Source organism: Mercenaria mercenaria, chromosome 5 (assembly GCF_021730395.1).
Source record: "Mercenaria mercenaria strain notata chromosome 5, MADL_Memer_1, whole genome shotgun sequence".
Lineage (NCBI taxonomy): Eukaryota > Metazoa > Mollusca > Bivalvia > Venerida > Veneridae > Mercenaria > Mercenaria mercenaria.
This window is the reverse complement of record NC_069365.1, coordinates 70,411,633-70,438,928: the sequence shown is the minus strand read 5'-3', so window position 1 is coordinate 70,438,928 and position 27,296 is coordinate 70,411,633. Positions and strand designations below refer to the sequence as shown.

Below are 27,296 nucleotides of genomic sequence, written 5' to 3'. Positions count from 1 at the left end.
TCTTTTTTTTCTTTTATCTGTTGAACGTGCTTAAGCTTCAGTTGGAAATAACAGGATTTCGTATTGGAACGTAAAAACTAGGATGACTTAAAACTGTATCTTCTTTCATTTATTATGTTAAGAATTTATTTGATGAGTACACAAAGCTATTATATAGTCGAAATAAATTCTAATATTTCATTGGTATTTAAATTAGATGTAATTATAATGCTGCAGAAAGACATTAGTAAATTGACGTAAAAGTGCACAATTGCTGACCATAAAAGCGACGTGACCTTTACAAAAGTTGTAATGCAGAAGTCAGAAACGCTGTTTGTAAGCGTCTACAACTTTCTTAGCAGAAAGGTAAGATTTTACTAAAGTTTGATTGACATTTTTTTCCATTTTAAATACTTAAATTTACTACAAAATGATTCGCCTGATTTTGTCTGGATTGTTTCATTTAAATGCTTGACGGACAAAATAATTTGTACGTCATCTTAAAGACATCGGAAAGTTAAGTTAAAAACAATATCTTAATGTTTTTAATGAAATTAGTACCTTGATTCAGTTCATTCTCGAATCACTTTATTGGTGGCGTACACGATAGATAGGCATGTGAACCAAAAGTACAAACTTTAAGTAAGCACTCTTTATTTTAAATATGTTGAGTAATTGAATGAATCAAAAGTAAATCAAAACACAAAACAATCTGGAAAATAGAGGAGAATTAGATAAGTGTCGTTTCATATTGAATTTATTAAAGAAGTTGAATAAAGATAATAAAGCATAGTAGAGCATTTTATCAATTTTATTCATCGATTTTAATAAATTTTACATGGAAATACAAGGATGTAATGTTGATTTTATCACATGCAAGCTTTTCAAGTTGAAACATCAAAATTTCTTATTTTCTACGTATAATTGTTATTTGTTGTACGAAACACAATTATTAACGTCTAACAGTAAAATTACTCCAAATTTAACATAATTCTATGAAAGCATGTAATAAACAAATATATATCCAAATTATGCATGCATGTTATTTTCAGCGCAGTATTAGAAGATAAGCCTACAGCTGTTCAAATGTACGTTATAAGTTGATATTGCTTTCACTATCTTTCATTCCATACCCAAAATAGGGTTAACTTATAGATATAAGTTAAGCGTATGTGTGTTGATTCATAACAGTAACGGTCTGTTCCATATTTGCAAAAAAAGAAATTCCAAACACCAAATTAATGAAAAAAGAAGTGTTGTTTTACATGCAAATTCAACAGGATATAAAACATGCCTCCTGATATAAATGTATACATTGATTTCCAGAAATGGACAGAACTGTAAAAGGAACCATACTTTCTGACGATTAAATACCTTTTACATAAGGACCTGTTACATATTTTCATCTGCAGTAAAAAGGACAGACCTACTTTGAACGAACAGTTATATATTCATAAAATTGAAAACTCATTGTTAATTATAATCTTAAAATATGGTTCTAACTTTGTAAGTGAATCGACAAAGATAAATCATTTGAGGATACAAGGATTCTTACATAAGATAAATTTATTACATGTTATTCGCTAGATGAGTTTACTTATATTTCAGATGATTTCATTAGATAGCTTTCTTCGTTAACGGTTGTCGTCATGGAATTCGACTTTAATAATTTATTTTGCTGCTTAGTTTAGTGTAAATGTTCGAATAAAAATGGTCGTCAGTTGGTTTACACACAAGGACACCACAACGCACCCATCTCTGTCAACTTAAAAGCATTTTCTTTGCGTTGGGGTATTTTCAAAAATCTGTTGCTCTAGAGCTGCATTAATTAAGTCAAGCTTACAAGAGACTTTACCAGCAATAAATCAAGGCATTCGAATGATATCTATTGACGCTTCGTATCCGCTGGACACTTAATTGTGTTACACGTATTAAAATAAAGATAAAGCGAGAATGGCTTAGAGAATCATTTATCAGCTGATGATGAAAAATGAACAATTTGTCTCTGCTAGAATATAGCCATTTTTATACATGGATTGAAATGAGCCTCATATTTACAGAATAGAAAATGCGCTAGATTTGTTTCGTTGAATTCTTAATTGTGAATTTGTTATACAACTGAAAAGTTGTAGTTAATTATATATACACATTTTATGCGTTTTTTTTTTGTCGTCTGTTGCAAATTAAACCGTACAGTTTAAACAATGAGTTCCTTGACGGGTAAAATTGGCTGGTCTGATAGATTCTACAATGGTATTGTTATTTTTGTGGTTTATTGCTATCAATGCAGTGGCAGTATTTTAAAGAATTAAGAAAGCTTTGGTATGTTTTAATTTTGGTATTTATAATGCTTAATTACGGGTGAAGTATCCAGGAAGAGTAACCCTATCTCTAATCTATGTGCCAAACCTATACTTTCAGGACACAAAAGCCGAGGATCATTCCGGAGGTTCAGAATCTCCTTCAATATTTGACCCAGTGCAGAATTTTAGTGCATCATATAAGAGACAACAACCAGAGTTTATCATACTTCACTATAGGTAATTGAAATGCTACAACCAAATTCAGTTGAACCTGTTTTGGCGGCCACATGCATAAAGCAGTCGCTGACATAAAGCAGCTACTTGCACAAAGAGCATCTCATTTTCACTTGTCTTAATTAAAGTGGTGGATCGGTAATGATACTCGGCTACTTCAATGTGACTACAAGGTAATTCGGTATTCTTCGGACATAACTGTAGCTCAAAGCACATGTGAATGTTCATAAAAAAACGGTGAATGCGACAACATATGTGGATAATACCTAATTTGCCGATTGTCATTACGGGTCCCCTAACTTAAGCAGGCATCTCCCGCCTTAAGCAGACAGATTGTGTCGCTTCCTTGGGTGGCTGCATCATACCACAAAATACAAATGATTTGATCATCTTTCCCTTTCACAGGAATTCCCTTATTGTATATGTAATTACGCAGTCATTCAGCGCATGTTCGTTTTTATGGGCAGTGAAAACCTCAGTGAGTACATGTGAAATTCAGTTGTCCTCGAATAAAAATGTTGTTTCATGATGTTGCATATTCAATATGGATAAATAATAGAAAGCTTTTGTCTTATTATTGTTTACAACATAAATGTTTCTGTCTGTATTGTAAATTTGTAGAGAGATTTTTGGTCACCTCAATCTAAAATAGTTCGCAGTTGTTTCGTGAGGTTATGATCTATGCCTTTAAAACTAATCTTGCTGTTGGATAATACGCATTAATGACATTTCCCTTTATTGCGTAAATTATTTACCAGTCTTTTTAGACAGTTATTCTTTTTTTCCAGCCCATTTAAGGCAGTATGGGACTGGGTAGTTCTTATTCTTGTATTGTACACCGCGGTCTTCACACCCTACCAGACAGCCTTCCTACTAAACGAGGAAGACGCCACCATGAAACGAAACCGAGACGCTGTAACCCGGACTGAAAGTCCAGAATCCTCCACAGCCAGCCCCCTTGTGATTATAGACTTGATAGTTGACCTGATGTTCATTGCGGACATTCTAATCAATTTTCGGACGACGTATCTCCACAACGGAGAAGTGGTTACCAATCAAAAGAAAATTGCAATTAATTACGTGAAAGGGTGGTTTGTCATTGACACTATAGCCGCTGTGCCCTTTGATCTTCTTCTCTTCGGATCCGGAACGAGTGACGTGAGTAATTTTTAATTAGAGAAAGTGATTATAGCTACTAGAACATGTAGCGACGTTTTGTTTGTTTCATCTGCTCTTTGTAGAAGATATAATAACAAGGTAGGTTTTAACAAATTATACTGAGATATGATAACTTCTCTTTTTTAACTAACTACCTGGATTTAGCAGCTTCATAAATATTAAAATTAAATCAAAATGAACAAAAGCATTTCTATTTCTGTCCATGAACGAAATGTCATTCTCGTTGTTGCCGAATCCAGCAACATGTAGCATGAAAGAGGAAAACCCTAGTATATAGTTAATGTATACAATGCTGTGTCAAATTCTAACATGACTTGCTTTGATTGCCAGTGAAATGAATAAGATAAGCTTTATATTTTGCTATTACGAAAACATAACTTGACGTCAATTATGACATAAAATTTCTACATGACGACCGGTTCATTACTTCTCGGATATATTAAGTCCAGCATAAATCTTCTTCAATATATTTCAAAATAATGTAAGTATGGAAACAATCAAGGTCTTTTCCCGGGTTATTGTCTAACTCACCGCTGTTTATCGTTCAGTGAATAGACATACACCGCAGTATACAATAATCCGTTTTAGCATGGTTCATGTAGGGAAAAAGACGAATACACGGTTGCAGATTTTAACTGTTTTTTTTTTCTGTCTGGAAATAGTTAGTTACATTTTTAAGAAAAAAATCCGGAAACAACTGTCAACAGCTGCAAATGGAAGATGAGCGAGCAGCGCTATGGCATGACACAGACAATCTTTCTGTTGCCTGAATAAGGTAACAAACAACTCTTACTCTAATCTAATGTTAACGTCTCTGGGGCATAAAATGCTTGAACTGATTTTTATGACCCTCCATCACAAAAAATATTCAACATGTCCAACCGCCATCGAATCAAGATCTCTATCACAACTTATATGCTAATAACAATGTTGTTATTCTGATTGGAGATTGATCAATATTCATGAGACAATTACTAGAAAGCTGTCAAGAGTTTTCATGATATATCGTAAACATTTTTCAGAGAATAACAAGTTCATTAATCAGACGCTAATTTACAAATTTACATGTTATGGATAGCCATACTCCGTTTATGAATTTTTCGTCTCAAACTAAGCGCGACTGATTTTTCAATCGTGCTGTTTTCCCGTTCATTTTGTTACTTAGGATAACTGAATGTATAAACTGTCTCAACTTCACAGAATCGCAAACTGTCGCCGAGGGTTTAACTTTATGAAAGAATTATTCTTTCATCTGTTTGAAATAAGTTATAGTTTTATCAAAATCAGGACAATTCAGTGAATTTATATCACCCACCGAATAGGTTGTTTTGTAAATGAAGGGAGAATATTTTGGAGGAAATTTGAATTTCAGATATATATTTAATATATATTTAAGGATTTAAAAACTCTTAATTGACCAGTAACTCTGCAGTTATACCGTAAATGAAGAGATATGCATGCACCGCTGCCCTTGAGATATCTGAGATATTTGTGTTAAATTTCATGGAGATCTGTCGGCGGATTACTTTCAGATGTGAGAATTATTTTATTGTGAAAGAACTAAAAGACAATTTCTCTAACATTACTAAAGCTATTCCTATGAAAATTGCTCTTCCACCACCACCTTGTAGTGATCTACATTTTAATCGGTTTTTATGCAGATCCATAGATATGTTACTTAGATAAGTCTAAAAAATAAACTCTCTATTTATTTATTTTTTTTTTTCATTTTCTTTTTTTTTTCTTTTTGCTGCTGTTAGCAAAGGAGTAAAGTCTACTTTTACTGGGTCAAGGGGAACATTTTTGCATGGGTCATGTGCTAATTGATAGTTATGTGAGTTTGGGAAGGCTTTTGCTGATTACCCCAATCAAAAAGAAAGCTAGATCTACTATGACTTATTTATTCGCTGTAAACTTCAAAGATTTGTATATTTTTTTGTACTTACTAGAAAGTAGAGATCTATATAGGCCTAAACCTATACGGATGAAACAAAAATCATCTCAGAGATTATAACCACTAAAATTAAAAGTTCAATAAAGGATTATTACCATATGTAGATTTGCAATGCTGCATTTGGCTCGAATGACTAAAAAACGACAGCAATACGACATTCTGCGATACAGAGATTTTTCCTTGACTTAATTGACTGTCCACGTTGTAAACCGTCACCTTCACGGTGTTTTATGAGGATTGAATAGACACTTCTGTCACTGCAATGGATCAAAGGAATGCTCAAATGACATTTCTTTTATAACGTATATGCTAATAACGTGATCTTGATTTTGATTGAAGCTTTATTAATATTTATAAGAATAATGTTCTAGTTCACTTTTCTATGAAAATGATAAAGTGAATTAATAAAGGATGACAAAATCGGGTCTTGAATGTCCGTTTCTCAAGAACAGCTTATATATTTCTGAGCAGAAAGGCGACGAAGTCAATAATCAGTATCATCGGCTATCTCTGTTTAGGATATGTCATGTTTTACACGTTGAATGGCAGACAGAGATTAAATGGATAGGAATAATTTACATTAAATCGGATTCTTTGTGACTTTTGACATCATATATGATTTAAAGTAGGTGCATGACATTGAATATTAAATCATGAAGTCAGTTTTTAACTTCTGATAAGGTATTACACCCCTAATAGCAATATTTAGAAAATGGCATTTGCTTGGTATATTATTACAGTTGCCCGTGCTTCGCACTTTGTTGCAAATTTTTAAAAACTTCTACGGTGCCGTTTTTTTTTTTATATAAATTTTGTATAATTTATGGTATTTCCTCAAGCTCAAGTAGAGACAAATTTCAAAGTGATGGCTTTTATCCAAAACATTTGCAGAGAATTCATTATACCATTATTTTTTATAAAAGAAACATCAAACTATTGGTAAACAATTATAAAACTTAAAATAAAACTGTCAATATCATTTTTTTTCTAGGGTGCCTCATGTAAAAGGATTCAGTGAGACAGAATTCTAACTCCAACATTGAAAAATTAAGGTCGAATCCTACGGGTCTTTTTTGAATTTGTCTCACTTCATTAAAACATAACCTTGGGGCAGAACTAAAACCTACCTACATTTCTTCCACAATATGTGATTTAAAGAATAAACGCAAAATAGAGAACTTTTACCACATGTAACTCAGTATTTTTAAAGATGTCTAACTCTACCCCTCCTTATTCAGAGGTAAATTCACTTTGAACAGCAAGAAATCGCTTATCAAATGTTTTTTTTTTCACTTTTGTACAATAAATTAATAATAAGTCTTGAAAGAATGAAAAACTTACTAGAAAAAAGAAAAATATCGAGAAAAAAATTTTGGTCCCAGTAGGGCATGAACCTACGCCCCCTGAAAATTGCAGTCAAAGTAGGTTTATAGTAGGAATTGAATACTCTTTAAAAAGGAGGTACTCTATTATGGGCCTAATACCAAAATCACAAAATAACATTGGCGTATGAAGTAACAGGCCGCAATTGAAAATAAACATAGGGGAGCGTTGAGTAGAGTAAGAGTCAATTTGAAACACAAATCCAGTGACACTGTACTCGGAAAGATAGCAAACGGACGTCGGGCAATAGTTTTGACTGCTGACCGGCAAAGCAGTCAATAATTGTAGAATATAACATGTCGATCATACCAGTGGTTCCGTTTGTTCATCACTTTCTTGTAACCCGTTTATTTGATAAATTTCTAGTAAACTCTGTTTTGAACAAAATAAAGACATTTTTAAGGAGCGTCTTCGTAAACAATCATTACGAAACATATTTGAGACTCTAGAAAATAGTAAATAGTTACGTCACTTCAAACACAACATTCTGCGCCAGGTTGAAAGACAAAATATTAAGATTTAATATGTCAATTTCCTCCTTAAAAAGATTTATACTTGCACATACATGTGGCAGTTTGTATGACTACACTGTATTACCAAACATTTAACATGAGCGTTACAGTATTCTATATGAGTTTTGCACAGTCAATAAAAAGAAACGCTGAGACACTAAAAATTGTTGCAATTTTATCTCGAATCAAAGTTAAACGAAAACTGCATTGCAAAAGTTACAAGAATTTCCAAACGATCCAAATGTCCTCCTAAGGGATGTTCTATTTGTCGTTAAGATTCGTGTTTAAACAAATACTTCTATCTAAAACTAATAAGTATTTGCTACTTTTCTTTCAGACAATGACGATAGCAGGTATTTTAAAGACAGCCAGATTACTACGCTTACTTCGTGTGATAAGGCGCATTGAACAATTTGCAGAGTATGGTGCTGCCGTACTACTTTTGTTAATGGTTACGTTCTCTCTGGTAGGACATTGGCTAGCTTGTGTGTTTTATGCCATTGCGTACTGGGAGCGACCTCACTTGGAGAATGCAATAGGCAAGTAATTATTCATATTTTATTAAATCATTCCGCAGGCCTATAACATCTCCGTCGTGTTTAAATATATTAAAACATGGGTCTTCTATATATTTTTCTCATGTATTATCTAATTTATGCAAATGTTCCTTATAAAGCTTTCATGAATATTTATCAGATTTATTGTTACTGAATGTTCAAAATCACAATATAATACGCTATGGAGTAATAATTGTCCTTTATAAACTATAGAATGTTTTAAATTTATCACGTTCTTAGAATCGTTCACGTTTTGATGGTCACCTTTCTCGAAGAATGAGAATAAGACATTTAGAATTTAAGGTAGTAGGACCTGTTAATATTATAATAATCGGCCAATAATTAGACGGAAACCGCCGAGTGTCATTACGGTCCATTACATTAACTATAGGAATCTAATATCTTTTACATAATAAGTAAGTATCTTAAATACATTGGAATAGGATGTATAAAACCTCATAAAATGTAAACGCCATGCAGTATGTTAGTTTTCTGACAAACGATTGGTTGGAAAAAATGTACTTTTATCAAAGATATTTTTTTTCCTTAGTATATTTTGTTGGGTTTATAGCGACACACTGACATAGTTATAGGTCACATGGCAACATGCTATAGAATAAATCATTTTCTGTTTTAATTTTAAGGCGTAAATGTTTTCTACAAGTCATAATTTGAGATGAAACGTAGGTTGGATACTGTGACTTTTGAATTGTAGTTAGTACTGTAAGGTGAATATTTCATTATTGGATTATATAAGATTCACATTCTGTCATTCAAAAAGTATGTAAAGTGGCGAATTCTTTTTCAAAATGAGCGTTTTTATCAAAATATTGAAAGGAAAATTGTCTTTGTATACATTTATATGGATAACTCGTTTCTTATAGGATGGTTAGATACTGTAGCCACAAGTATTAACGAGCCTTATGTCGCCAACGTCACAGAGAGTGGGCCTAGCATAAAGACGTATTACATCACAGCGTTATATTTTACGTTTACGTCGCTGACGTCAATAGGATTCGGAAACGTGTCACCAAATACTAATGCCGAAAAAATATTCTCAATATTTGCTATGTTGCTTGGTTGTAAGTAGCATTCGATTTGTTGTTATTGAATTTACCTAAATCAATAAGTTAAACCCCGATATTGAATAAAATCGAGAATATAGCTACACGTTATTGAATAAAACCGAAAACGTACACTTAAATGTTGAATAAAACCGGGAAAGTAGCCAGAGTATTGGGTAAAACTAGAAATGTAGCAAAGTAATGAATAAAACCAATGATTAGGCTTAATCAGTGAATAAAATGAGGCATATGGCTTTAAATAAATTCGGAACTTTAGCCTAATTATTGAGTAAACCCGGGATAGTAGCTAAATCATTGAATAAAAGCGGAAATATAGCTAAATTATTGTATAGAAACGGGAACGTGACTATTTTCCCCCTAATTTTATCTGTATGTGGCTTGACAATCATAAAGACTTTTCTCTATTTAAATAAATTCAGCTGTGGTAATTATAAATGTTCTCCTTAATTGTACAGGTAAAATATGTCATTTACACTGGAATTTCAAGATTTAAATTTGATATGAATTTCTGGGGTAAATTGTCTTGTTCGTTTAAACACATCCAGTTGTAAATTGGAACACTAACTATACTTTGCTCACGACTAAAGCAAATTAATGAAATTATAAATGCACAGTGTTACCAAACCATGGTTAAAGTATTTTGGTTACTATGAACACTGTCCCAGAAGTTCTAGAGTAGTCTTCAAATCATTGTCAAAGGAATAAAACAGTATACTCAGTCCACCTGAAAATATCCATAGTGGATCGGAACTAAGACGTGCCTTCCATTATCGTATTTGTCACGTGACTATTCTATCTACATTAGAATTATTTGGAAAGAGTTATATGTTTGTCTATATATTTTACAGCGCTGCTGAGTGCTGCAATCTTTGGTAACGTCTCTTCTATAATGATGCGAGTGTATCAGGGCACGGATGAGTACCATGAGAAAATGCAGAGCATTAAAGAGTTCATTAACTTCCATCATCTTCCAAAGAATCTTGCAAACCGATTGCAAGAGTCCTTCCAACACACCTGGTCATACACTAATGGAATTGACATGAACACGGTACAGTATACAAAGACTTTTCATGAACCTAGTGCGTTTAGTCCCAATTTTAACTGAAGGCTGTGACCCGCAATGACAATCGGCAATTTTCGTGGGATTACGTAAACTTCGTGTGTGATTTCGGCATACATCTGTCATGATAGGAAATTGCTTTTCAGGTTCAAGGTCAATAATTCAAATCCTTCTTTGTTTCATATAAAATCGACAACTTCAGATCGTCTTTACGTATCTTTGTAGAGCGTCGCTTTTCCTACACTTATTATTGCACGGTACACTTTCCAAAATACACAAATGTATGCCGTTTTGTTCAATGCTTTCTTTTGACCTCTTTGGATTTATTCAACCCTATATCTAACGTACATAGAGGAAATTCATAAAAGATCTTATTAATGATATAATGTGACAGAAAAATATTTTAACTATAATTGTTTAGCTGCGTGTGGCTAGCAGGAAAGATACGTTTTCCTAGATAGTATCCCGTAAAAGGACAGAGCTATTATGACATCCATTCTCGTGCTATTTCATTCGGATAACTTGGTTTGTACGTTACTAAATCAGTTTATCCTTTGATCTACTCTCTGTGCTAATATTGTTTAAACTTGTTTTGTCATATATTCATATTGCGGCAATCAGATATGACAAAAGATGCGGCAATTAGATATGATAAGAACAATGAATGGATTCTATCAAATGTTATAAAATAGCATTGTAAAAGCTGTGATTTAATTACTCCATTACCATTCATAAACGGTAGTCACGATCAATATATGATACTGACAAACGTTTGAAATAGGGCCAATGTCAAACTATTCTCTCAAAAAACAACTTCACATGAATAATATTGCTTAAACCTGATACAATTCACTCAATTTTCCACTCAATCTGAATATTAAATTATGTAGTAACTTTTAGACAAAATACATAATTCAAAACGATTTGATCTACGCAGTAACTTTTAAACCAAAGACCTAATTCAAAACAAATTGATCTACGCAGTAACTTGTTAACCAAATACGTAATTCAAAACGAACCAAGTGACTTTTAGGGCAAAGACGTAATTCAAAACGAATTGACCGACGCATTAACTTATAAACAAAAGACCTAATTAAAAAAAATGATCAACGCAGTAATATTTAGACCAAATACTTAATTCAAAACAAATTGGCCGACGCATTAACTTTTAGACCAAATACGTTAACCTATAGACCAAAGACATAATTAATCAAAGTACTGAAAGTACAGAAAGGCTGGCTACCACAAAACACTGAATGAAAACTGTGCGGGAAAGATGTTTGCAAAATCTTAGATATTATGGGTTTTCCATATGAAACTAAGGCGAGCATAGGGTATTGTTGTGATCTTGATTAGCTTGTGCATCCAAGTTAAAGTTCAATCGAGAAACCTAGTTTATTGGATGTAAACATGGGTCCAAGAGAGTAAACTATAGTTTAAGCCCGTTATACTGTGTGTTCGCTCAAAAATTTATGTTAGTATTCGATAATCAAATGTTTTCGACAAAGAATGTAATTGTTGGATAATTTGTTTGCCGAGAACCATTGTATACGGACGTGGACCTATGTTTACGACCATGAACTTGGGTTTATGAGCGTGAACCATAGTTTATGAACGTGAACGTAGGTTTAAGTTCGAAAAACGTGGTTTCTCGAACAAGACTATGGTTTTTGGTCATTATCCTATGTTCACCAGCGTTAACCTATGTTTACGGTTGTAAACCCATGTTCACGGTCGTAAACCGAAGTTCTCGATCGTTAACATATGTTCACGTTCGTAAGTTATGGTTTACACCCGAGAACCCTGGTATACTCCCGTAAACGTAGGTTCACGCTCGTGAACTTAAAATAACGGCCGAAATTCAAAGTTCAATTGAAAAACCTAGTTGAAACCTGGGTTCACGGGCGTGTTTCCGCCCGAAAATATGGGTAAGTATTAGAAAAACCTGGTTTTACGTTCGAAAACCCTTGTTTATCTGTAATTGTTAATTCTACTTTTTTTACCGTAAACCTGGGTTAACGCTATTATTGGACAACTGGCGTGCCATAACAGTTTATATATGTTTCTTACGAAGCGATAATAAACATTGAGGGAGATAATATCAGATAAAATATAAAGGTAACAAACACAAGATCTATATTTCGATATGCAATCCCCCCACCCAACACACACATTATGTGTGAATGTATGAACATTGATCAAATGGGGCGATTTTCTTGTCGATATGAGGGAAATTTTGGGCTCGAACCCCGCTATAAACCGGACTGTTAATGATTATTGTCTAGTCATGTTGCTTCCTTAATACGGTGGTTAGGAAAATTGACGTACCCGTAATAATGTATTTTTTGAAGAGTATTCAATTCCTACTATGAGATTACTTTAACTATTTTTTCAGGAGGGCGTAGGTTCAACCCCTACTAGGACCAAACTTTGTTCATTATTTTTCTTTTTTCGAGTAAGATAAACTGTTGTTTTTTTAATACATATTATCATTGATCTCTCGTACAAAAGCGGAAATGTTTTATTTGATTAGCCATTTCTTAGTCATTTCTTGCTGTTTCAAATGAATTTGACCTGAAGGGTGAATGTTTAGACATCTTTGAAAAATACTTAATTACATTTGTAAAAGTTCTTGATTTTGCATTTATTTTTACAAAGTTTTGAATAAATGTAGGTAGGTTGGTTCTACTTCTGCCCTATGGTTCTTTATGAATGCATAGAGCAAGGCCATAATTTTCAAAAGTTGGAGCTTATTTTTTTTCCGATTAAATCCTTTTACTCGAGACTCCCCAGAAAAAGTGTTATCGCCAATTTTATTTTGTGTTTTATAATTGTTACGCTATATTTTGAGGTTTCATTTAGAAAAATATTTGGTAAAATGAATTCTCTGTGATCGTTTTGCACAACGGCTATCACTTTGAAATTTGTCTCTGTTTCAGCTGGAGGAAAAAAAGACATGACTTAAACAAAATTTACAAATAAAGAACAAACAAACAAACAACAACGACACGGTGAAAGTCATTTAAAGATGAATCACAGTGCGAAATATGTTAACTTCAGGACTGTATCAAGTTAGTGCAATTGTTACACATTACCAATACGGGTCCACTATCTTAATATAACCTGAAAAAAAGTTGAAAACGTGTGTTTAAACAAAACTCGCTACATCTACCCACCCTTAAAGCAAATTGGTGACAAAGCGCTTTTTACATTATATCTTTCAGTATTCGTCAGAATGTTTAAAACGAATTTAGTATAAAAATAACATAAAAACAGGTATAATGTGGTCATTTGTTTCTTATCACGTTACTGTGGCAATCACGCAGTGATTACGTCCCTCAGTACCTATAACAAATGATCTGAAAGAATAGATTCTTAAAACTTAAGCCCTAAATATAAGACCTGATATAACTCATATCACTATAAGTTCATTTTAATTGATATTTCATATTTCTTATTATCCACGTTATGTCAGGTCGTCGAATAATGTGCAGTATAATTCATATCGACGATTGTTTCTCGGAAGCAGCGTTTGTTTACTTAGCTCCTTATAGACCGAGGTCATAATCTATAACGAAGCGGCCACCGTTGAGTTAGTTCCATTCATACGGACATTTCATTCATGGAGGCGAATTAATTTACCATCATTATGTAATATTTTCTAATGTTATCTTTCAAGTATTTACCGTTGGAAAAATAAAACATTATTATAACATGTTTGCGCAAGTAGATCTATTGAAACAGGTAAGTTTAACAATCTTTATACAACTCTATGGCGAAACTGATTAACGTGGCGGACTATTTGAATTGCGCATGAAATTATATTTTGTGTTGTCAGTCTCAGCACCTGTTGAACTTTACAGAAACTCGATATATGGTTATAATAGTCTGGCGAATATCGCCAGCCTAAAAACGAATTGATCTATGCAGTAACGTTAAGACCAAAGACATCAATAAAAACTAACTGATGTACGCAGTAACTTTTAGACCAAATACGTATTTCAAAACGAATTGATCTACTCAGTAACTTATAGACCAAAGACCTTAATTTAAAACAAATTGATCTACACAGTAACTTATTTACTAAATATGTAATTCAAAACGAATTGATCTACGCATTAACTTATAGACAAAAGACATAATTAAAAACGAATTGATCTACACATGTTCAGTTCCATTGTGAACAAAATTATTCGTTTTTATCTTAAATGAAACAGTAAATGGCTTATTTGGCTGTAGAAGATATTTTTCTCAGCTTTAAATTTGTAATTGGATAGAATGCAATTTCGGCATTCTCCGCTAATTGTGAAATAGCAATTTTCTATCATGGCCGAAGGATGCCGAAATAGCATATCGGGATACGTAACCACACGGAAATTGCCGATCGTCAGAAGATATGCTTCAAATCAAGCTTAATTAAGTGTTAACATTTGGTTGTACCATCGCATCAAATTTCTCGTGTTTTTATCGCTCAATTAACATATAGAATGATTCCGGCGTTAGTGTCTGTAAATGTATGTTCAGGTTTATCTTTCTTGTTTTGTCTTGTTTGTTTCTGCAATTTGTCTGCTGAAAAATTATGTACTAAGCCTTTCGTTTTCCATGAACAAGATTTATTATATGTAATGCTTTGTTACCAGTAATATTATCAAATTTATACATAGAAATAGAAATAAATGATTCCAATAAAATGCACTTTATTAAGCACGCACGTTTGTAGTCTAATTAAGAAATGATAAGTTCCCAAACGTAGTTTATCGTAGAATAACCCGAGTTTTTCATTCTTATGCGTAAGAATATATCACGAAGGCCGTAGAATCACACTTGGGAACATATTATTTCTATTCTAACACGACATACTAGCATCAACAGTGTTAGACAAAATGGTAACTACTTTTTACGACCGCGCTACGCATCTGGATCGGATGACGTCATTGCACGCGAGTGGTTTATTGCAGAATAACCCGAGATAGATTTTGCTCTACATGTATGTAGGTTATTTGCTGGTCGTGTTAGAATGCATGTTCATCAAGCATTATTTAATCTTGGTGGAAATATTCCAAAATTTGTTTCAAAACGCTTTTCCATAATTTATATTGGTTCCTGACACGACATTTATTTTATTTTATTCGGTTTAAAGTCACACTGACACAATTTAGGTCATATGAGACTTGATGGTGGAGGAAGTCCCCAGGTGTCCCTCAAGACATTGATGCAGGCATGGGCTAGCACCTTTGTATAACCACCGATCTTCCGTTAGCCAACTAGATCATTTCCTCACATGAAGAATTGTACACCCTGAGCGATGTTTGGAACTAGCATCGGTGAGGGGCGAGTGATTGAAGTCAACGACATTAATCTCTCGGCTAAGGAGGTCCCGCCGTTAAGAACTAGTCTCAGAAAAAGAAACACGACATAAAAAATAAATGTTAATTTTGAGATCTGAATACTGCATGCGTGTCCAAATCATTTTGTATACTAGTACTTAGTTGACATAAAAGCGTTTTCCCTCATCTCTTTGAAATTGTTTATTTAAAGTAGTATTTTCTTTTATGCCCAGCAGATGTATTTCATTTTGATGCAGATTTATGTGTTATGTATGTGAATGCGTGAAATTAGTATGATACAAACATATGTTCTAGGTTTTAAAGAGTTTCCCTGAGTGCCTACAAGCAGATATATGCCTTCATTTGAACAGAAACCTGCTGAATAATTGTCCAGCCTTCCAGAAGGCATCTACAGGTATGTCAGTATTTTTTATGATGCATTGCGCTCAATTTTAATGATAGAAATTTTCATTAACTGTACGATTATTTATTTCAAACATTATTTAGCAAGCCATGAAGTGCCTTTATTGTTGGGTGTAACGTCACTACAACAAAATTATAGGTCATATAAAGTTTCCTTCGTTTAATGACGGAAGACCCCAGTTTTCCCCTCGAGCAGTATTTCAGGCATGGATGGGCACCTTGGTAGAACCACAGACCATCAGAAAGTCAGCTAAATGTCTTTTTCATATCGTTGGGTTAGAGCCATAAGTGAATATCTGACTTTTTTTTTTCAATTTTCACTTTTTTTTTGGCATATTTCACTTTGTCTTGTATCATGTTTTATTATGTCAAAATTTTAGGGTCATATTTTTTAATACTTGTTTACTAAATAGATATCTACCAGAACTCAAACAAGTTAGCGCGTATCTCACAAAATCTGGCGAGCCAGATATCAATAAATTCAGATAAACAAGTATAATAGCAGAATCTACTTAGCCAAAACTGTTTAGCTACCGTTGATAAGCTGTGGCACTGTAATATGTAAGATCTTGTTTCATTTTATTCCTGCCAGACCTGAATATCAGCATTTAAGCTTCAAGTCTAACACAGTTTGTTTGCAAGAATTTAGGGCCATACATCTACATCTACATCTTCCGTTAATCTATATTGTTAACAGATTTATATCTACAAAGCGAGAGCCAAACATAGATATATGTATATATTTCGTATTTTTTATACGTAAACATTAAAAGCAGTCGTAAACAATAATCTTTATGGCTACTGTATACTATAAAAATACTTATATAGAGGATAATTGTTGGTTTCGGTGTAATATCACGTTATAATTTAACCGAGTGGGCACCAAAAGTGATATTTTCACGAGTGGCGCAGCCACGAGTGAAAATAACAACTTTTGGTGTTGACGAGTGAAATTACCGTGATATTACATCGATACCAACAATTTTTCTGTTTATTTTATGTCTAAAACTCTACTTTTGTTGTGTTTATTTCAATAAAATGTCGAAATTTGCGGGAAACTTTATCAGGAAGCATCGCAAAGATGACGTCATTTTAACGACGTCATCGTCATATTGTTTCCGGCTTTCAGTACGCTCGGTAAACTTTTTGACGTTAATCCGGGTATCAGATTTGATAATTTTCACTGAGTGGCCAGTGAGTTTATCAGGATATAATTCACCGTTATATTTCGATAAACCACCGAAAAACATAAAATAAAAAGAAATAATCTATATTTACATTCCTAAAGTTTACAAATACACTGCTGGAGAAAAAGGACCCCGGGCACAAATTTAGCAAAGATAAAACTTCATAAAATATAAAGAACAAAAGCAGCACTTACAATAAAATTGTACATAATGTTAACAGAACAAGAGTAGCAGAGAAACTGAATGAAAATATTACGCGTTGTTACATTACTGGGCAGTGTAAGTTCGCGTAAGACATATGACAGTCCACAAGTGCTGACGAATAACCAGTAACGAATAAACTAAAAATACATTCAGCTGTAATGTTGTCGAAATAACTTGAGGATATATGATCGAATATTTTTCTGCAGTTAAGATTTTTGTTCATACTTTTGAAGCTTGAACAACATTAGTTTCTAAACCATATAAGAGAAAAAAGCATAGGTCATCGCCTCGTTTGATGATTTAGCATTTACTTTGGGCATACAATTTGAAAATAAACATTCAAAGAAACATTTTACACAATAGTAGATATCCCCAAAAATGCTTGTAGATTACATCCTTAGAATAAATTCATAAAAGATCAGTCATTTCCTTTTTTGCCAGTAATGATACAAACTGTTGTGGCATGGCGCATTGAATACATATACGGGAAGTACAAATGTACGCGTGACTTTGATCTAAATCAAACTTTTTTCAGATAGGAAAAAAAGTCAAAGAGGAATTTCATGTTGATTGGATACTAAACTGCATATCTAAGTGTCTGTAAATGACTAAACATGACAATTAAGGCATTAATATGACCCAAAAATGTCTTCACGTTATCCCAAGTATGAATATTTTGGCGTACATAGCAGAAAATAATTGAAAAAAGATGATGAAATCTGTCAACTTTGAAACTTTTCGATCTCTTCCGTCTATGTGAAAAACATTACGGAATGTCTAGAAGTAGATCCCCTGGCATAGAACACAATAAATCATAAGAATAACAATAGCAGATCTGTTTATGAGAGGTAACGTAATGTGTAGCAACTTTTACACCCAATAGCACCGTTTGAAGTGAGACTCTCTAATTCAAAGACAGTGAATAAATTCCATGATACCAAATAACTAGAAAATATGTTGTAACAATGTGTTTTACATAATTATATTTTATAAGCGAAACGAATGGAAACAGTTGGAATAACCGTCTTACCCTTGATTCATAGTAGGAGACAACTAATTGAGTCCGATTTTTTTTTTCTGTTTCTCTATAATTCCAACTGATATAAAATGTTTCTTCTATATCACATTTTTATTTCGATTATAATGAGATATGAAACAAACATTTTTCATCCAGTTTGGTATCATATAACTTGCACTTTGTTTGTATGTTGTGAAACCTTAATCAAATCAAATCAACAGAAAGTTCACCAAAAGAAAAAAAAAACATGCATAAATAAGCTGCATTATTTGAATTTTAACTATATAGGGTACCTTATTATTATTATAAAAGTTGATCCTGTCACGGTTATTAAAGTTGTTTACGTGGAAACTTAAAAATATTTTAACATTTCCGGTATAATTTATAATGATGTTTCATAACAGATAATTTTGCATTCAGTTAAACACATTTCATTTTACATTATTATATAAGTTACTGTTAAGTTACTGTTGGCGGATCCATAAGCGGTCAATGTACCTCATTCGTCATAATCACAAGGGCCCTGTCAATGCGTAATGTTCACGTAGTTCTGACACCGACGTTGTATCATAACGGGTTTGCTCTCAGATAAATTCTCAAATACTAGTGGTACAAATAATAAAAAAAATATCATTGTAAGTTTGTGGAAAATATCAATAAATACTTAATACAGGTAAAAGATAAGTGAAAACATAAATATCCAGAATGAAAATGTCTATACAGGGATTATTTGTGCCTTCTTGTCATAATGACACGAAGTTTTATAATAACCCGAAACAGTTCTGGTACTAAGTGTGTCATTATGCCAGGAAGGCGAAACTAAACCATATATTAAATTCTTGATAAATAATAATTAAAGGTTCACCTTTAAAATCTATTTTATTGTAAATATTTACATGCACAGAATTTGTACTCTTTCAAAAAGGATCTATAAAACATTTAATTTATAGAAGTTTTTTCATAGTAGCCTGTATTTCCTACTTTAAAGTTTGAATATAGAATGTTCAATATTGAACCGATATCTTAAATAATAACAACAAAAGCGTTAATGCTAACAATGCACAGTGAAAATAGGATTAATTTTGATAAGACTGGAAAACATGACACAGGTGACAACAGTGCAATGATTGTGTTATGGATCGGATTAATTAAAGTGAGCAAACATATTAGTCTAGCTTATATTTCTGTAGTAATAAAGAATTTGACATGTGCGTCATGTGATGACATTATTTGTTCTAGGTTTTCTTAAATAAAATGTAAAAACCTTAAATGTTTTTTCAAGAATCTTAAGTATTTGTTTGACATCTACAGTTGTGGCACTGGTGTTTTGTTTTATTTGTTTCAAATAAAACTGCCCCATTAGAAAACATTCAATCATTTAAGTAATCGCAATTAAAACGAAATTATGCTATGATTTTATATACATACATAAAATAACTAATACTAGTAAACAGTGTATCAAATATGCTTTAAAATAACATGTTTTTCGTTCTAACATTATACAATCTATTTAAAACTGATAATTTTCCCAGTTTAAGCATCATATTATTATTCTATAATGAAGGTTTTCTTCAAACATTTTCAAGAATTTTGTTCAAATCTCTGTTATAATATAAGTTATACACTTTTAGCACACTTGCGCCGTTGATTTGTAGGATATTGCACAAAACCATTAATGTACATCCGAAGCTATTTGCGTATCGCATGATATTTCTTTAAAAAGATGACTCATAAATGAAAAACATTCGCAGTTATTTTTAAGTAGTCAATTCTGCCATTCTGGTCTCTTGACTAACCTTGTAAATAGTAACTGCAATAAGAGAATAAAGGTAGATATGTATATCTGGCCCAACAGATAAGTGTCGTTTGAAAATTTACCAGGCTGCCACAGTTGCTTATCTGTATTTAATCAGTACTGGCATTTTGGTATATTGACAAAACAACTTAATTTGTAGAGCTAAAACTAATCGCTAGAAAAAGGAGCTATAATAACTTCTAAATTTAAGATGATTTTGCAACATTTACCACTAGAACAAATAAGGTTAATTATATTTAATTCCATTACAAACAAATTAAATGCTAATTTGATAATACAGAGTCCTTCTAACTTTAACCTTCGTTTTCTCAAAATAATGAAAATTGCAGATAACTACTTATGGCCCTAACCCATAGATATAAAAGAGTTTCACTCCCAAACGAGGTTTCGAACCTTTAGCGGTGAGTTGCAAGTGATTTGAAGTCAGCAACCGTAGCCACTCAGCCACGGAGGCTCTTTTTATATAAGCATTTATAAAACGGAGCATACTAGTTTATGTTGATATCAAAGTAATAAAAACACACAACTCTAACTTGGAACGACAAATATTAGGTTTTCATACAAAATATTATACAGACAAATCTCAGTGTTAAGCAGAAACTGAACTATAAAATTAAAGCGGTTTTGCCATGTTATATTTGTAAAGAAAAAAAATCAAAATTTGATTCGCTGTAAGTTGCTTTTAATTTTTATGAACTTTACATATGAACAGCTTACTTTTTATATTTCTTACATTAACAAATAAAATCAAATACCACTGAAAGTAAAAGATATTCTTTTTAGGATGCCTTCGTGCCTTATCCACGCAGTTTAAAACAACACATGCGCCCCCTGGCGACACATTGATACATCCGGGTGATATACTGACCGCACTCTATTTTATTGCACGGGGTTCCTTGGAGATTGTGACAGAAGATAATGTAATGGCAATACTAGGTAAGTTTTAATGTTTAATTTAGATTTAAGTGTTCTTTCACAATAATATGATATTCAAATAAATTAGTCAATATGCACCAGTACGTTTGGACAATTCAAGAAATTATACCGATTATTTCATTACACGTCTCCCACGCCCCCCTTACCCCCCCCCCCCCTCACTACCCACCATTTTTTGTTAGATTTAGCGATAGGTTTATAAATAATCAATTCAATCGAAATTAAATCAAAGGCTATCCTATCACAGCTTACGTTAAATGAAATCTAATCTATTTGTTCATTCTGATAATATCAGCATGTGACGCATAACACACTGGCTGCCTCCGCCCCCACCCCTTTTCTACCATAACACAACTACAACTCAATTTTTTGTTTGTAGGTATTACCTGCACTTTAACATGTTATAATAAATCACAAACTTCATCCTGCGAAAATTTACATTCATTTAGCTTTCCTAGAAACCCTTTATTTCTTCGTGAAATAAATCTATTTTTGTTCATTTTCAAATAAATAATTGCATTGTAATAGTATTTCGACAAAAATGGCTCTGAATTTTCTTATAAACTGCATACTCTTTTAAATATGTCCATTATTTAAAAATTTTCAGCGTTTGAAAGCGGACAATAGACTTCTTAAAATATATTTTGTCAGGTTTCCTGTCAATTTAACCATGTAAATTTAAATAAAATCACTAAAATTGTCTTGGCGTTGTTTACGTAACTTCACTCTAGCACAGAAGTATTTCGTGTGAATCGTGAAAAATAATCATTTTTGACACTGTTCGAAATTAATAAAACGGTCTGTATTCCAAATCAATCGACACTTCATTTATTACGTCTGTTAGTTTAACCAAGCGGTGGAAATCAGTCCGCAATTACATTCCAGTTTACAGAGACAGCCGAACTCACCATGACCGTCGACTACACTATACATAAATAGTATTTAAAGTTCTAAGATTCATGTCACTAAAAACCTATCATCAGGCCTAAAAGAAAAAAATTGTTTCCGGTATCATGCTCAAAAAATATAGGGTAGGTAGGTCGAAATTTGTTTTGGATTTTTTTTAATAAGGGAGACTTTTCGGAAATTATTTTTGTGTAGAAAAATGTATGAATACAAATCATGGAGTTATGCTTTTAGAGCATCAGTAAGTTGAATTCTAACATCACTTTTAAAGCATAAAAAGTACAGTTTTGCAACTTTTTGTCAAAAAGTTGAAAAAAATTATTCTCCAATGCCATAAAAACATTTAGGGTTGGGCCAAAAATTTAGGGTAGGTCGGGATACCGGAAACAAACAATTTTTAACGCCTCATTCAGGTACATGTGTCTGCAGAAATCTTTTGTGCTTCTCTCATAAACATCATTAGAGACAATATCTACTATATCTACGTAATATTCTGTTTGAATGAAACGAAACATTTTTTGAAACAGTATATTTATTTCAGCCAATTAAAAGTATGCATGTATTCATTTCTGTCCAGTCCAGCTGCTTTAAAATTTGTTGTTTGAAGAATTATAAATTTACAGCTTTTCTTGGTTTTTTAAGTAGGTCAAAGGTGGGCTTAGACAGCTACGCCGAAAAGACTTTCACGGTTAAACAGGCATTCAGTCATAATGCGTGAACCACAGTGTATGTTTATGTATTTTGTAAGATTGATTTTGTAGTGTTGTTTTCCCCATAATTTTTGTTCGTGTATATTGATTTGATAAATTGTGGCGTACGGCTAAGGCGTGGTGGCGGATGTGTAGGGGTGGGGTCGATTGATAGGGGGTTGGTGTCTGGGTGTAGTTTGCGAGAAGCTACTTGATCCTTCTGAAAGAATTAATGCACAACGGCGTACCTAGATTCTTATCTCATGCCTGTTTCGTTTCATTTCAGGTAAAGATGATATATTTGGCGGTGATCTCAATGACCTGGAATGCTCGGGAAAATCGTTCTACTTTGTACGTGCCCTTAGTTATTGTGATATTAACAAGATAGAGTTACACGTACTGAAAGAAACTCTGAATACATACCCAGAATTTTCAAAAGAATTCATGGACAAAATACAAGTGACATTTAATCTTAAGCGGGTAAGTATAAAATTTTACGACCAAATCCATCATATCCGTGAAATAATCTCATTTCAAAATTGTTCCAAACTTTCAAAAAAATGTACAAGGCTTGTTTATTCTGAAATGAAAAAGATACCGCAGATATAACAAACGTATTCAGTCAGTTAGTCGTTTTTATCGCTGTCATAGATATTTTGTTCAAAAGGCATTTTTGGAACTGTTTTGGTATGTTGTACTTGACATTTTCTAGACAAAATTTCTGACCATTACTTGACACAATAAAGTAATTTACGTCTAAAAGTGAAATTCTGTTTTGATTTCACTTAAAAAGGGGGCCGAATGCTCATATATCTTTACTTTGGGGTTTTAAATCAATTAAAATCCTCTTCCTTTTCCTCACATAAAATTGTTATTGTCGAGTGAACCAGTCATTATTATATTCCCGTAACACTGCACATCCAAGGCTGTCAGCCCATACTTGGAACCCTGTGTTGTTATATTGTGAGTCCTTTTAGACCATGGAACACATTTAATGTACATGTGTAAAGACAGAGCTTTTCTATAGCCACTGCTAGGTGCGTGAGTGATTATTTATATTTAATTGCCTCCTATGAACATTCAATTAAACCGAGTCTGCTTTATTGTTGACCAGCTTTGTGATATTCTTCCAAATGATACGGAAATAGAAAAAGTGGAAAACCACATGTTGCAGGCTCGGTTTGTTTGAACCTGTTCATGTACGGTAGTGGAAATGTAAGCTACCGTCCACGTCCTCTAGCCCCGGGTTTAGCAGAACTCAACATTTACACATGTTATAGGTACAAGAATATAATTTAGAGACATCTGCAGATGTATTCATACGGCGGTACATATGGAACCTTCAATGATGCACAGAGTGCAATTCCATGAAAAGCGCCGTATGGTCTCCAGTGAAGATAAAGGCTTAAGGTCGGTGGTTCTTCTCCTGTGTCCGCCTGTAGCTGAAATAATGCACGGTGGGGCACTTTGGAATTCCTTCTCCAAAAAGCTGCAAAGGCGCCATTAGACATATAAGTAGGTCGGTGTGACGTTAAAGACAACATGATAAATAAATGATATTTGAGCCGTGCCATGAGAAAATCAACATAGTGGGTTTGCGACCAGCATGGATCCAGACCAGCCTGCGCATCCGCGCAGTCTGGTCAGGATCCATGCTGTTCGCTAACAGTTTCTCCAATTCCAATAGGCTTTGAAAGCGAACAGCATGGATCCTGACCAGACTGCATGGATGCGCAGGCTGGTCTGGATTCATGCTGGTCGCAAACCCACTATGTTGGTTTTCTCATGGCATGGCTCATTTATCTTGGTTTTATTCGAGATTAAAATTGAAATATTTCGAAAACTCACGACAAAGTTTATCCAGTTTTGTCACTTCAAATTTGTATGTGAGTTTATCCAGATTTTGTAACTTCCAATTTGTATTATTTGAAGAAGTAAAGTAAAAGAAAAAGATTTTATTTCAGATTCAGTAGGCATAGGCCATAGTGAACATATAGATATGTACAAAAACACCATAGCAAGTATTCTATGTTACCTAACAGGGAACTCTGATTGAAAGAAGGAAGACGTCTAAAATGGATGACGAGACGTTAAGGTTTATACGTCAGAAGAGGCCACATATGCAATCGAAAGGACGAAAAACTGATACAGAGGGTTCGTTTAGTTTTACATCATTAAATTTCAAGTTACAATTGATATTATCTCCCAATGTTTTACACCTGTGTTTCTATCTGCTTAACCTTTAGCTTGCTGGCGGCAACTGGTTTTGCCTTTGCGACCAGTGCAGACCAAGATCAGCCTGCACATCCGTGCAGTCTGATCATGGTCTGCACTGTTCGCTATTCAGTCAGTAAATTTTCAGTGAACACCCCTTCAAATATTAAATGGTATTGTCCGAATTGAAAGATGGACCAGTCCGTTTTAGAAATTTAGCAGGCTGAAGGTTAATTTGTTTTATTGATTGTCTTTCTTCTAAATGCAGAATTTGTTAAAATGAACAAATCAAGTGTGATAATACAGTTGTAACTTGTGTGACATTATGCCTATAACAACAGAAATTCAGATAAGATTTCAAGTTTCAATTGATTAAGAGATTACAATTACGTCATCTAATTCCGTTAAAATTTCCGACTTAATTATTAAACGCATTAAGATACGTTTCATTTATTCAAGAAGTTTAATTATGTTCTCTTTTGACAGTAGCTCGACGAAGCGGGCGATCCAACTGGCGCAGACGAATGACTAGCACGGGACCGCAGATGGGAGAAGATGAGCCGACGTGTAAGGCATTCGAAATTTCTCCGCAGCAAGCGTATAGCGACATAGATACAGCGTTCAAAGACAGATCAGTGAAAAGTATAGACTTTCTGGATTAAAACAATTTATATCTCAAAATATTTAAATGAGACATGATATTATAGTGTTAGTTGGAAATGTTGCTTGTAAGCAAACTGTATAGAATTTTGAAAGTACCTCGGAATTTGCAGATAATTGTTTGCTTTCAATGTAGAAATTCTTTATTTGACTGGGTCCCTGTAAGGCCTACCATTCTTACGCTGACAAAATTGTCATAGGAACAATATCGTTTGATAGGACCAACTGGGTAAGATGAAAATCCCTTTTGAAACATCTTCTAAGACAACCTTTAAATTTGGGGAAATGACAACCGCTGTGTGTAGTAATATTATAAAACATTATAATACGTATATAAAAGACATGTTATTTAAAGAGAGTAGAACACATGTGTATGTGGTTCTTTGGGTTGTCTTTATGATTATTCACCGAAGCAGTTAGTGAAACCGTAATTACACTCGGGAGTTTCCGTGTACATACGTATTGTTGTTATGCAATTAGGCTTTCTTCGGATGTATTTGTAGCTCAATAGTGGTTTTCCGTAAAAACCGAAGAAAGGCGAAATCACATACGGAAAATACATAATTTGCCGATTTTCGTTACGGGTCTTTTACCCCAAGATATCCTGTAAGCTGTCAGACAGTGATTTAGTTTGAATAATTACGTTTGGTTTGATTCGCGCTGTGCAAGGTCTGTTTTGCAGTACGTTAGGTCCGGTGCGCATGCGTTAGGTCTGGTGCGCACTGCGTTAGGTCTTGTGCGCCTTGCGTTAGGTCTGGTGCGCATTGCGTTAGGTTTGATGCGCATTGCGTTAGGTCTGGTGCGCATGCGTTAGGTCTTGTGCGCCCTGCGTTAGGTCTGGAGCGCATTGCGTTAGGTTTGGTGCACATTGCGTTATGTCTGGTGTGCACTGCGTTAGAATTGGTTTGCACTATGCAAAGTCTGGTGCGCACAGCATTATGTCTGGTGCGCACTGCATTAGGTTTGGTTCGCATTGTGCAAGGTCTGGTACGCACTGCAATAGGTCTGGTGCGCACTGCGTTAGGTCTGGTGCACACTGTGCGAGATTGTGTTCGCACTGTGCAAGGTCTGGTGGGCATTGTGCGAGGTGGTGATTGCACTCAGTTAGATCTGGTGCACACTGTGCGAGATTGTTTGCGGCACTTCGTAAGGTCTGATGCGCACTACGTTGGGTCTGGTACGCACTGTGTAAGGTTTAATGCGCACAGTTAATTGGTATTAACACTCCAGAAGTTGTTTTACCTCTGACTGTTCCATGGTGATGTGACATTGTGCTACTTTCATTATTTGTTTTGTCTTTGTTATCGCTTTTCTGTGTCCTTGTGAATTTTGTACACTAGAGGTGTGTTTAGTTTTTTAGTTTCCTGGAGACGGCAGTTTCGGAACATCGTTTCTTTTTGATGGATTGTTTTGTTCGCTGAAATATTGTATGATATTCAGGCTTTGACATTTAATTTTTAAATCTGAATTGAATTTATTCAGGTACAAGTGTAAAAATGCGAAATGACAACAAACATTCCGGGCCTTCACCTGGGCACAGTCGCACGACGTCAGCCGGTACAAGTAAGTGATGTCGTCTGCTTATAGAACACAACGGCAAACATTCGTGAAAAAATGTATATACCAGTTTCTTTCATGCATGTATAATTAAGACATATGATGTTCATTCT

General features: G+C 33.8%; 2 protein-coding genes across 2 annotated transcripts; both read left to right on the top strand.

Moving 5' to 3' along the window:
• LOC123557551 (potassium voltage-gated channel subfamily H member 6-like) lies at positions 1-21,784 on the top strand. Its single transcript, XM_053544675.1, has 9 exons — positions 1-345; positions 2,401-2,519; positions 3,305-3,674; positions 7,882-8,087; positions 8,939-9,183; positions 10,035-10,234; positions 15,889-15,988; positions 21,005-21,157; positions 21,765-21,784. Exons 1-9 carry the CDS (start codon positions 292-294, stop codon positions 21,782-21,784), a joined length of 1,467 nt encoding a protein of 488 aa, XP_053400650.1. The 5' UTR covers positions 1-291.
• Positions 21,785-23,037: 1,253 nt separating this feature from the next.
• LOC128557362 (uncharacterized) lies at positions 23,038-27,197 on the top strand. The gene is made up of 4 exons (XM_053544673.1): positions 23,038-23,232; positions 24,795-24,906; positions 25,453-25,608; positions 27,109-27,197. Exons 1-4 carry the CDS (start codon positions 23,197-23,199, stop codon positions 27,195-27,197), a joined length of 393 nt encoding a protein of 130 aa, XP_053400648.1. The 5' UTR covers positions 23,038-23,196.
• The last annotated feature ends 99 nt before the right edge of the window (positions 27,198-27,296 follow it).

Bases quoted from the DNA above. Each gene is read 5' to 3' on its own strand.
- LOC123557551 (XM_053544675.1), top strand. From the start codon at position 292: ATGCAGAAGTCAGAAACGCTGTTTGTAAGCGTCTACAACTTTCTTAGC. The intron at 346-2,400 runs GTAAGATTTTAC...CTATACTTTCAG, and splicing joins ACAACTTTCTTAGCAGAAAG to GACACAAAAGCCGAGGATCA. The intron at 9,184-10,034 runs GTAAGTAGCATT...TATATTTTACAG, and splicing joins ATTTGCTATGTTGCTTGGTT to CGCTGCTGAGTGCTGCAATC.
- LOC128557362 (XM_053544673.1), top strand. From the start codon at position 23,197: ATGGACAAAATACAAGTGACATTTAATCTTAAGCGG. The intron at 24,907-25,452 runs GTTCGTTTAGTT...CTCTTTTGACAG, and splicing joins ACGAAAAACTGATACAGAGG to TAGCTCGACGAAGCGGGCGA. The intron at 25,609-27,108 runs GTATAGACTTTC...GAATTTATTCAG, and splicing joins CAAAGACAGATCAGTGAAAA to GTACAAGTGTAAAAATGCGA.